Source organism: Passer montanus, unplaced genomic scaffold, assembly GCF_014805655.1.
Source record: "Passer montanus isolate IOZ18808 unplaced genomic scaffold, ASM1480565v1 scaffold10, whole genome shotgun sequence".
Lineage (NCBI taxonomy): Eukaryota > Metazoa > Chordata > Aves > Passeriformes > Passeridae > Passer > Passer montanus.
In genome coordinates, this window is record NW_024356505.1 from 14,310,270 (window position 1) to 14,323,173 (window position 12,904).

General features: G+C 37.3%; 1 protein-coding gene across 13 annotated transcripts in view; it reads right to left on the bottom strand.

The window, feature by feature from the left end:
- The window catches only part of HDAC9 (histone deacetylase 9), a 456,332-nt gene that overhangs the window by 131,688 nt on the left and 311,740 nt on the right, over positions 1 to 12,904 (bottom strand). For all 13 annotated transcript variants that reach the window (XM_039706463.1, XM_039706396.1, XM_039706402.1 and 10 more), the window contains 2 exons: positions 7,879 to 8,012; positions 112 to 232 (listed from right to left, as the gene is read on the bottom strand). In XM_039706463.1, coding sequence (XP_039562397.1) covers positions 112 to 232; positions 7,879 to 8,012 — 255 coding nt within the window. The remainder of the gene's footprint in view (positions 1 to 111; positions 233 to 7,878; positions 8,013 to 12,904) is intronic.

Genomic DNA, 12,904 nt, shown 5'->3' on the forward strand with positions numbered 1-12,904 from the left:
AAGTGAATTTTTGTCACACTGCTTGCCAAGTGTTTTAAACTGACACCAGCTATGACTAATGACAGTGCTGGAATGTGCTGTTCTCAGTAGAATAGAGAGGCCTGTACAGACCTAGGAGTTTCCTGGGGTCCAGCTTCTGTCTGTTCAGTGGGCTGGTGCCATACAGCAGTGAATGATGTTCAGAGTGAACCAGCTGTATTTCCTCCAGACTGGCTTTTCGACCTCGAATTCGCTGAAAGAAAACAGCAGAGGCCTACAATATTCCACTGACAATATTTAGGGAGAAGAAAAAAAAAAAAGTAAAGGTCCGAAATAACATTTAGTATGATTAATAATGGGTTGAAATTGCGTCATGCAGGAATGTGACACTGATTTGTTTATGAAAGTAATGCTATATGAAAAACAAATGCGTGTGTGCTTTATCACAAAATGCTTCACTTTATCCTTAGGAGAGTTATCTTAATACAGGGTTTCACATAAAAGAAAAAGAAAATATTCTGACTCTTTTCTACATAATTTATTAAGAGATACAAACCAAAGGACAAAATATTTTTAAAGTAAGAAATCTGGCTAGGAAAAAACCTGATTTAGAGAGCAAAATATTTTTCACACCTGTAAGCTGCAGATGTGTTTGGAATGAGGATTAATGTGTTTTGCATCATTACTGCTACTTGTGATTTATGCTGCTAGGAGGAACATGATCATAGTGAGGAGAGACAGGGAGAAAAAGAAAACTAAACTTTAAATGCTTTGGTAACATATTTGTGTATGTTTTAAAATGTTTAATGTGTGGTCAATACTGATATACACACTTGTGATCATGTGTGATTAATATTTTTGCTGTTACACATGATGACTCGCTTTCTCACATTTTTGTAAGTGAAGTTGGTCTCTTTAACTGGGTCTCCAGCCTGTACTTGCCCCAAAGTAAGATGTAAAAAATCTGGGACCTCTTTCTAGAAATCAGTTTAGGAAGGAAGAAAAACAGGAAAGGAAAGATAAAACTAACACTTTCTTATTTGGCATATCTTTTCCTTGTGTGTATTTGGACTTACAGCATATCATAAAAATATTTATTTTTCTTCTTGTGCTAGTGCTGTGCAGACTTTGCAGATACAGCAACATGAATCACATTTTGTTCAGGATTGGGCATAATAAACAGCGCTGTCAAGAAAGTTCTGGACCCAATATTCCTGTTGATATTGGATAAAGTGAAGAGAACACATCTTGATTGTAAGGTCTTGGACCCTGTTTGCAGACCTGGTCTTTATGAGCACTGAGGGCCATCTCTCTCAGAGCTTACACTGGGTCTGTCTGACTCTCAAGGTCTACAGATACACAGGTACAGCAGTTATCTAAATAGACTACCCAATTTTCAACTAGACTGATTTATCTTTTGCAGAAAGGCATTTAGTTCTAGTTTTCTTGGAGGTTAAATTCTTATTGTATCCAACAACTTGTCATGCACATTGGAAAGCACCAACCTCTGCACTAGGAGAGGAAAGCAGTGTTATGAATATTAAAGAGAATGTGCACTGCAGAAAAGAGGAGATGCCTGGGGGATGGGGATCAGAAGAACCATGCACAATTTATATTGAGTTAAGCAGTGGGAATTTTTTCTAACTAATCAGGAAAAATATCCTTTGAGTTAGAGCTAGATGACTGTGGAACAAGCTCCCCCTCAGGGAAATGGTGGAAGCCCTATTTCTCGCAGTGTTTAAAACTTGACTAGACACAGCAGTGGAAAGAACATTTTAGATTATGATCCAAGAACTAAATGATTTAATAAACCCTTTTTCATCTCTAATTTCTTCAAGCCTCTCCCAGTCTCACATGAGAATTTGTAGCAGTGCACTCACATCCTTTTAACACACAGTTGCACAATCAAAATCAGCACATTATGTTACTTCATGGAGTCAGTAAACTCTGTAATGGTTCTTCTGGGTCAGATAAAATATTTTTCTTCACAAGTGAGGTGACTGGTAACATTTATTCCTTCATCCATTCTCATTAAAGTCCATGTTTCTAACAAGCTGCTTTAAAATGTATATACCCAATTCTCCACGGCAAAATTGGGAAGGGAGTCTGGCTTTTAAAACTGATAGAATAAATGTATAAGAAAAGTAAAGAGGAATTTTATAAAGGTCATGCCAAAGAACCTTGAGCAAAATACTCACTCTCTGGTCACACATTTTCTACAAGGTATACAAAAACTCTCAGACATGTTTAAGACAGTTAATTGTCTGGCTTTTTTTTAAGTGTTGTTAAATGGAATGCCATATCCCTTTAACTATAACAAACCACACAGCCAATTATTTTTACAATGGGTGCTCTGCAATATCTGGTCTGGAAGTGATCTCCCAAAATGTTTTGCCAACAACATACTTCCTACCCAGTATCACCAGTCAAATTCTCTAGGGTAGAAACAGGTGATGCAGAAACCAGTTTGGTGCAGAAATCAACTAGCACTGAGGAGGACACCCTACTGGGGCAGCTTCTCCTGGTGAGATCCTTGGAGTGCAGCCATCAGCTGGGCTGACAGAGCCCAGAGCTGCTCTTTCTCCATGGCTTCTCCAGCTCTAACATCAGCAAGGACATTTAAACTGTGGATGGCAGGAGGAAAGGGAAGGGTAAACTGTGCACATGTCTGTGCTGTTTCTGCATTCCTATCTCCTCATTTGGTGCTCCTTTCACCCCATCCCTGCAGTATCTCTGCATATCAATCTCAACTATCTAAGGCTCTACACAGAGGAAAAAAAAGTGCATTAAAAATTACCTGTAATAATTTCTAAGAATAGTTCTCACACAATGATGTCAGGATTTAGCAAATCTACACAAGCTTTTGTGCTGTCTCTCTTTTGTTGCCAAAAGTCTCTCGTGTAACTTCAGTTATGCAAAGTGTTCACTTTTGGCTCTCACGAGCATGAGTTATCAGAAAACAACATATGCATTTGTATAACTTTATACCTGCACTTTTAGCCACATCTCTTTTTTTTTTATTTGGAAGTGTCTTTCTTAATTTTCATGGACCATGGTAGTATCAAAATTGTAAAATGTGGCAGAAAATTGGCATAAAGCCAACAAAAAAGGAGAACTAACATAGGAAAACAGATCAACAATATTTGTTTCATTACAGAGAATTTGAACAATATATCCACCCCTCTACTACATCCTTAATAGAAGGCAATTCATCCTTTTCTAATGTGTATGACAATTTGTTGGCTTTGTCCTCTGACATATGTGGTTCCCTCATCAACAGAAACATTTATACATCTCAGGAGAGCAAAATACTCACACCTAAGTGCTTTGAAAAAATCAGTCTAGAACTAGAAATCCATTGTCCCCACAAAGGGAAAATGTTTTCACCTTTCATAGAATTTAGGTCAATGTCTGGTCTTCTTTTTCAAAGAGACTATTACATTTTCACGCAGACAGCCTCCATTAACCTGAAGATTTTGGTTAAACTATCAGCAGAGTAAACTCATGCACAGACAGAGATTCAAAAGGACAAAAGTGATGCTGGCTGTTTCTCTCTGCTAAACTAACATGAATTGTTACACAGATTAAGGATATTTCTCACTCGGGTCTCTTAGTGTAACGTGTCCATTGCCTGTATTGCGGCTTTTTGTATGAAATTCCCTTAGGCTGTCAAGTTTGTAAACAAGGTCTCCAGATCTTTTCCTCCCTTCCTGAGATTTCTCATAGTTGTTAAATTTTCTCTTGTTTTCTCACAGATAACATGTCTTGTGCCAGTCAGTATACTCACATGTCTCTGACACACATGCACCCACATAGAGATGCATTTATTCTCTTCACATATTTTGATAATCTAGTGCCTAAGACTCTTAAAATTTAGAGTGATTTAGAACATGTTAAACACTAAATATTTTTTCTCTTTAACTTTTCCTGCATTATTTTATCTTTAATGGAAAATTGATGTTCAAAGAATAGAATTTTTCAAATGTTTTAGTTTATGTGATCTGGCAGACTCAGCTTTAAATTCTTTCCTTCCCTCCCCTTCAGTCCATGAGATGTGGACAGCAGGAGGTGTAAGGTGCCTCCCTAATCCAGAAAACTACCAAAATTCAGAACAAGTTCTAGGCAGAAAAGTGTTGGTGGACCACAGTCCCTACAGGAACTAAAGGTGGGGCCACGAAGCAGGACCATGGCTACATTTTCTTTTCTCTTCTGAAAGTGTGCTGATCACTGCAGCCTAATGTCAGTCATGTGTGCATAAATTACAGCCCCCAAGGAGTTATTTGAATACTTCCTCTCCCTAAAACAAGTGGAAAGTAGATACCCCTACCAAAACAAAATTCAGTCCTTTTATTGTCCCAAAGGCAGGGCAGATAGGCATTGCTGTTTACCAAGGGAAAATTGTAAAAAAAAAATATAAAAATGGAGGTTTTATACCCATCTTTATATCTTTTAGCTGCCCCTGTCTGCATTTAACAACTGTCAACCTTTAACAAACACCAAACAGGCATTTCATCAAACATATGTAAAACTTTGAAACTAATGCAAAAATATTGTGTATTAATTTTGTTTTTTTCCAATACATACATACAAAAAAGTTCATTATGGATGTGTGTGTGTGGATGTGTGTGAATTATTCCACTCTCCTTCCTTGAACTCAGTCAGGGACTGGTCTCTCAAATCTGGCTCTCTGTGACTGGCAATGGTCTAATGTATTTTTCCCTGGTCTTGAGGAACCCAATGGAGGAATTAATCTATCTGTTTGGAAGTAGGATATGATTTAAAAAATAGGATATGATTTAAAAAATAATCTGAGAGCTAAAACTAATTTTTTGGTTTAGGAAAAGTCCCCCAAACTGTTGTTTGAATAATTCTAGAGTACAAGTATCTATGGCTAGAAAGACAAAATACAGTCTGGGAAAGCAAGTCCTCCTGGCTGTGTCTGCAGCAGTAAACTAAGCAGTGCCAGGAAACATTCCCAGGCAGAGTAACACAATCATCTGTACTATTAAATAGCTAAAGTGGTCCTTCATACTGTTTTGGCTGAGCAGCAACTAGCACTCTCCCAAACAACTCCCAGACATGGTTTGGTCACTGGCATGGGCCAAGAAGCATTCCCGGTAGTATGAACATGGGCCTTTCCATGCCAGTTGGCTGCAGGGGTAGAGAAAAGTCTCAGAGACATTTTATTTTGTAGCAGATACACAGCTTGTGTACCCCACTCAAACCTAGTTATGATTTTGCCAAGTTGTAGTTTAAAAATAATTTGGGGTCAGCATGAGTAATATTGCAGGTATATATAAAGGAAATATATTAAGCTTAGATTAGTCAACCTAAATTAATCTATGAACTGCAGCAAGCATGGTGTTAGCCTTAGTCTGTATGACTTCCATCATCTTGTGCCAAGTTAGTTCTGAACACTCAGCCAGTCATTTCCCTATTGCCAAAGACCTGAGCTGTGTGAGAGGACTTAATCCACACTAAAGGATTTAGGAACCACATAAATCTCCCTGCTGTAGATATCAAGGGTCATAGAGATACGAGTTGTTAATTTTCATAAGGGTTTCTTGTTAGATTATGAAAATAGGGAGGGCCCCCTAAACAAGCCTGTGCCCAAGGATGCATACAGTGCAAGGTAAAAAAAACCTGAACTACCTCTGACTGAACTAGTTTTGATCCCAAAACTCCTTATCAGACAGAGTGGGACTGCAACTCTCCTGTGGGACTACTGTTTTAGTTAGAGAAAAAAAAAAAAAAAGTCCACATTAACTGCAGAGGATTTCCTAAGTGGCTGCTCTAGGTTGCTGTTGCTAGCCTGCCCTTTAGACTTGGGGCATGAGATAATGCACGTGGCAAAACCTGACCAGTGATCTCCCTACTCCTAACAAAAAGTGTGGGAAATTATGCTGAGAAATTATATTAAGAAATGGTAGTATCCATGAAGGGGCATTCAGAATTCAGCAGAAGTGATGGTGAAGTTGCCCATGATCCTTTCACTATGCACTCCTGGTGTGGTATATTTCAGAAAGCAACTTGATTGTGGCTTTTTATATCTTGGATAATGCAATAACCACTCCTTTAGTGACACAAGTTATCTATTCAGCTGAATGATTTTCTGAAGAAACAGAGCACCAATTAAATGCATCACTGTAGCCTTTCTTATTTTGGAAAGCGAACAGTTTTAAGCACTTGTTTGATGTCAGGCACATGCTAGATAATTTAGTGAAACAAAGGACAATTTGCATCACCAAATATAATTCTGTCTCTAGCTACATAAGAGGATCTAGATAAATGCCAGATCTATGCACCAGCTTCACACTGAGACTCATTAGTTTTATCATCAGGGTTTACATTTTGACAACTCATTTCACATTCCAGCCTCATTTCAAAGCACACAGTTGGGGTCAAAATTAGCTGAATGCAGTACAACATGAAGTTACTTTTTTCCTCTCTCCCCCCTCACTTAATTATGCAAGACCTAATAAGCTGTGTTTCAGGTTTTGAAATTTTAGAGTTGCAAGAGGAAACTAAATCATCCAGGAAATTCTTACGCTGCATGCATCTCCAGCTAACACATACCACTTTTTATTTTACACCTTTCATGGAGCCACACAATTTACTGTTCAACAACAGATGTTTGTTAGTAAAGAAAGCAGTACAATGTAGCATACTGCATTTTATTCTTTTTCCTCTTTTGTGTTTTCTTTATAATCTGGAGTCCTGAGTCAAGAAGGTAACCAGGCTTTGTTTTAGTAAAACACTCAGCTGCATGTTTAACTTAATTTTGAAGTATGTGATTCCCCAGTGAAACCACTCATGTGATAGGTGGCCTTAAAGGCCTTGCTGAAAGAAAGTCTTCCTCAGCACCAAAAAAAATTATCTAAGCTAAAAAAGAGAATTAGCCTGTTAGAGTGCTGCCATCTAGTTAGATGAGTGTATACAACAAATCCATTTACAGTGCTTGCAATATCTCACTGACCAAGACACTGAGCTACCTACAGAAAATCTTTAGGGACAGTCACTAATAGCTATTCAAAGGGATCTATTGAACTAGTTCCTTGGGGTTTGTAAAAATATAAGGTTATAAAGAAAAGTAATTAAACAGAATATGAGAGCCATGAAAATTTTGGAATCCTGCAGAACACTAGCAAATTTTTGCTGAACTTTGTTAACTCGTGCTGCAGTGCATTAAGCACCTGCAATTGCCACAGGCTTCTGGAGTTGACAGTGCTTCACAACTCACTGGAAGCAGGGAATGGTAAGAAAAATGTACCTTTAACTAACCCAAATCATATGTGAGCCTCACAGACCATATGTGATTGAAGCATGGTTTAATATGCAATTTTTTGAGGGAAATCATAGCAGAAAAAAAATTACAAATTTGCTATTGCCTATAAGATTGTTTTTGAATGTCTTAGGCTTCACATGGGACCTGTTGTATAGCAGGTAAAGAATCATGCTATGAAAACAGACTTTAAAATCTGAAAAAAAGACAAGATGCAATATGCTTACAGAATGATAAAAAACTATATTTTTTTAAAAAATTTTCTATGCTACAGAAGTAAAATCCTTAGCTGCTTGACAAAGTTAAGAACCGTGCTGTTGGAAGGACTGCACTTACTGTTTGACTACTGCTTGTCTACATTCCTTTACAAAGGTGAGGAATAATCATGTCAGGGTTTTATATTCTGATGCATGTGAATGCATGAGACTGTGTAAATTCTTTATTTTCTGATTGTGAAGTGTGTTTTCCTGTAATGCATTATTTTAGTATCATCAGTTAAGACTAAATAATTCCTAAAACAAATTACTCTCTTATTACAGAAGTAGGACAGGTTTAGGAGTTAATAAATTTGCCATTTACTTTAGCAAGTCAGTTATCTGGTCTTAATTTTTAATTACCTCACACTTGTTTAGCAACCCAGTTTCTTGCAGTCTTGACCAGATGCTTTGGATTCTTCCAGCGTGTTCGGGGTGATTGGCATAATTCCCACACATGCACTGGTGCTTCAGCATCAGACTGTCATACACAACACCTGCAGCACAAAGACAGCACAATAATAAACAAATGAAACAAATGCAAGTTTCCCTGTTCCTTGCTTTAGCAAAACTGGATTTTATTTGGCAATTACAGCAAGATGAAAATCCTACTGAATCATTTGGGTTGGAAAAGATCTCCAAGATCGTTGGGTCAAATCTTTGACATCTCCACCTTGTCTATAAGACCAGACCACTGAGTGCTATGCACAGTTGTTTCTTGAAGATCTCCTGGGATGGTCGCTCCACCACCTCCCTGGGAAGCCCATTCCTGTGCCTGACAACCCTTCCTGGGAAGAAATTCTTCCTGATGTCCAACCTGAATCTGAGCCACCCCTGACACAGCCTGAGGCCATGTCCTCATGTCCTGTTGCTGTTTGTCTGGGAGAAGAAACCAATCCCCACCTGGTTAGAGCCTCCTTTCAGGCAGTTGTAGAGAGCAGTAAGGTCTCCCCTGAGCCTCCTTTTCTCCAGGTTCAACACCTGCAGCTTACTCAGATGCTCCTTACAGGAGTCACTTTCTAGGCCCTTCACCAGCTTTGTTACCTTTCTTTGGACCTAAATTTCTTTTTCCTTTAGGAGACTCTGAATTTTGATTTATGAGGTAAATCTTGTGCAAGCAATAAAGCAAAGATTATTTCTCATGATATTATATCAATATATACAATTAACTGAAAAGAAGAAGGAGAATTGGGTGATGTCTTTTGAAAGATTTTATGACTAGGGGAAAAAAAAGTCTTCTTACTGAATCACTTGTTTTCTCTTTCTCTAGTGGGTAAAGTTAGTTAAAGCTGTTGACCTATATGCAACAAGAAAATGTTATGCATAGAAGTGTAAAGAATATAATTTAGAGAAACCTTTAAAAATAAATTACGAAATGCCAGTGGCACTCTGCAGTTTTACTGCTTAACTAATACTATATTAATTCCAGATCTCAAGGTAAATCAAATGAATGTTTCAGAGAGTCAAAACAGTGGCAGCCAGAGTCCTTTTTCATGAAAAAGAAAAGTTCCACCCACTATTCAATTAGGGTCAAATCCTGTTGTTCGACTGCAAGTGCAAGGTACCTTTTGAATTTTCTATGGTTATTTATGTAAGAACAGAACAGCTTTATACAAAAAAAGCTATCAATATCACATTGCTCTGTAGCTCTGTATTGGGAGAAAAAGAGAAATTTTAGTGAGTAAGCTCAAGCTAAATTCAATTTTCAAGGCTTTCAAACCAAGTCTGAAACACTGAGAAATGATTTTCTGTATTTACTTGTTCTTTGCATTTCTCCTAGACATGTCTGGAACAAAAATTATTTTCCTTACCCCTATGTGGACCATTTTCATTTGGGAAATATTTGGCTTTTTTTTCTCCCTTGCAGTTGAAAGGGACTCAAATTAACTATTTCTCCAAGCTGCAGTACTTGGCATTCGAAACATCTTATGTGCCACCATTACTGGGGATGCCAGCACAGTTCTGGGAAAATTGTATTCACCTGCTACTGAATACAAAATTAAAGTCCAGATTCAACAAAATTCTCAACACCACCTTTATTTAACAAAGTTCTCTAATGGGTATTGAACATCAATAAAATCTTTAAAAGCTCTTCTGAATGAGAGCCTGTGTTCATCGTGGGTGATTCAAAGTTAAGTTTCTGAGATAATTCAGTTAGAAGCCAGCCAGAAGTTATGCTGCTCTAGAAATATTTATACTGCCATATTTCTTAGCTCATGCACTTTAGAACTGATCCTTTGGGATCCTGGTATTTAAGCCAAAATGAGAATACACTTATGTTAAGCGTAAGGAGAGCACAAATATAATACCTAACTGCACTATGACAAAGTTTATGCTAAATGATTATCTAGCAAACATAATTGTTCATTAGCAATAAATTTTAAAATTTACTTTCCTGTCCTGTTTTCTTTTAGAGAAAGAAATAACCAGTGAAAACCTGGAGCTAATAAGCTAATGCAGCTTAAAATATCTGCTGGCATTGTCAAAGCAGTTAATAATTTCCTTTCTCTGCAGTTCCTCACTGCTCTATCATCAGGTCTTGTAAGTTACTTGGAAGCAAGCACACAAAAAAGGGCATGCTCACATACCTCACTTTCCTTTTCTTGGCACTCACAGTTTTAACTTTTGCAGTCTGTTGGATACTCAGCCTGTCCAGTTTGGCAGTGGCCATTATACCAACAAATAAGAAAACATTTCCTCCCATCCCCCTGACCCACAGGGAAGCTGTTTATGTGCTAACTGTACAGGCACCAGGACTTTCAGAAGCTTTTAGGTAGGACAGGCTGTTATATCAAATGGATTTGAATAGAAATTATTATTAAACATTAAAATAGCTGAAAGTTGAAAGTTGCTTCTACCTGCCAATCTTTCCATTAATTTTTTATTCTTCTTATTTGAATAGTCCAGATAGCAAGTAATGGGAATGATATTAATAAAAAACATATTACTATGTTTTTGTTATATAGAGTCAGGTGTAATAATGACACTTTTTTATTACCTGCATCAGGGTTGCAACCAATTTCAAAGTGAAACACTGAAACTGCATATTCAGATGCCTCCTCTGGTTGACATAAACTTCTTTTCTTAGCACTTTCCCAGAAATAGAATCTAGCTAAAGGTGTAATTTTATTGTATGTGAGTTAGTTTGTCTGAATCAAAAATCAATTTAATAAGGTCAGGTCAGTATTGCATGGCAGAAGCATCTGCTCCAAACTTTTAAATACCAAGATATTCACACCACTGAGTGTAAAATTTGTTTCTAGGAGGACTAATTGACTTAAGAAAAGACTGAAATATATGTTTTCATTTATTGCAAGCATTTAAATTGATTTAGGATGTGCAAGTGACTCAGATGTATGGCTGCTGGTCATACAGCACATGTGCTCGGTACAATACCAGAATGCAGCAGTAGAGCTTACTGCTAAAAATAGCCTGTAGGATTTCCCTAACAGGATTCAGCCAATAATCTCCCCACTCCCACATAAAAAAAAAAAAAAAAGAAGAAGAGAGGCAGACAACTGTTTTCAATTGCAAACTGCTGTGAAATATTAATAAAAGATGGTTATTCTGTCTCTCCAGAACAAATGCCTACAGCCAGATTCTGCTCTCAGATTCCTTGTGTAAATCTGAGCAGCTCCACTGAGACTGGTGGATTTATTCTGGATTTACACCAATATTACTGAGGTCAGAATGTGGCCCTGAAGACAGATGGGAATGGTGCCACCACTGAACCATATAATGATAGGGGACACAGGACAAAAGAAACTGAATTTGTTTTAAGTCAGTAAAAACCAAGATTTTCCTGGTGGGGACTCCCTAACACTCATTCGTTTCCAAAATACTTTATTCGGGTCAGTTTCTTTTAATAATATTTTAAACAGAGGGGAGAACTAGAGACCTAAAAATCATTGACTAACAGCATGCTTTGAAGAAGATTAATTGCCCTGGAGAATAACAGTACCAACAAGAAAACCCAAGGGAAGAATATCTAATAAATTATTCCAACAAAAAAATCTGAACTAAATAATGTCAAGTATTCTGTAAACTGCCTAAATGAAAATTAAGTGGACTTTATTTTTTTCCACCTTTAACTCATTATCTTGTGCATTTACTGTGTATATATTGCTTAACTCTCACAACAATCACTGTTCTGATTCCCTTCAGATATTTGGCTAAAAGCATTTTTCTCATGACTCACAAAAATATAGGCTCAATTTGATGCCCCTGTAATAATCTGCTACAAATGTTTTCCTCCTAACTTTTTTTCCTCTTCCACGAACATATATTGTCTTTAAATAGGGGAAAAAAACCCTAACAATAAATAATAAATCAAGGCAGGGATATGTTATTACATTAATTTTTAGTCTGAATTTGCCCTTGCTTTATGGTGGATCAGAATTTTTTTCCCTTACCACACATCCATTCCTTCCTTCCATGCTTTTACAAATGGTAGTGTTGAAAATGCTGTGGATAATTGCTGATTGCATCTTGTGCTCTCTTAAGGGAGAAAATCACAGAACCATAGGATAGCTCAGGTGGGCAGGGACCTCCAGAGGTGTGTAGCCCAACTCTGCTTAGAACAGGTCAGCACTGTGGTCAGACCACATTCCTCAGGACTTTCATCCTAAAGGATTTTCTAAAGGCCATATAAGAATAAATTAAAAACAGGTCTGAGTTTCTTTCTTTCATGTGATCAATGAAGAAATGGTAGGGCATCATCCAGATTCAGGAAATAGTATGCACAGGTAAAGTCATTCTATACCATAACATCCCAGATGTTAATAATACACAGATTGCTTTGTTGGGTTTTTTTGTTTTTGTTTTATTTTGGTTTGTTGTTGTTGTTGTTGTTGTTGTTGTTGTTGTTTTTTCTCACAGACACTGTATTAGAACTGTTGGTGTTGCAAAGTTTCTGTTCATTGTCACTCCAAGGGTATCAATCTCATAACATAAAAAATAGCTCTATTTTCAATGTGCTCAAAAGCTGGAGTGATAAAGGTTACACGTGTAAGTCTGTAAACCTAGACACATGTCAGGGAAATAGATTTCTTTAAGCAGAAAGGAAAAACTTAACTGCAGAGCTATGTGCTCTGCAAGGCCTGGTCAATCAGCCAGGAGGTACTGGATATTAGCATAGATGCAGCTTGCAAACAGGTGCAGCACCACACTGCCAGTACCTAGAGGATAAAAAACACTGAGAGTACAGAGCAGAGGTGGAGAAAAAGAAGCATAAAGTTGTAGGGTAGATGAAAATAGGAGGATTTCATTTTTTTTCAGTAGTAAGTAGAGATTATTACCTTGAATGAGCAGTGAAGGGAGGGGAAAAAGATTCAGTAAAACAAGAATCAGGGATTCAAGTAAAATATGTTTCATATTTTGAAAAAGGAAT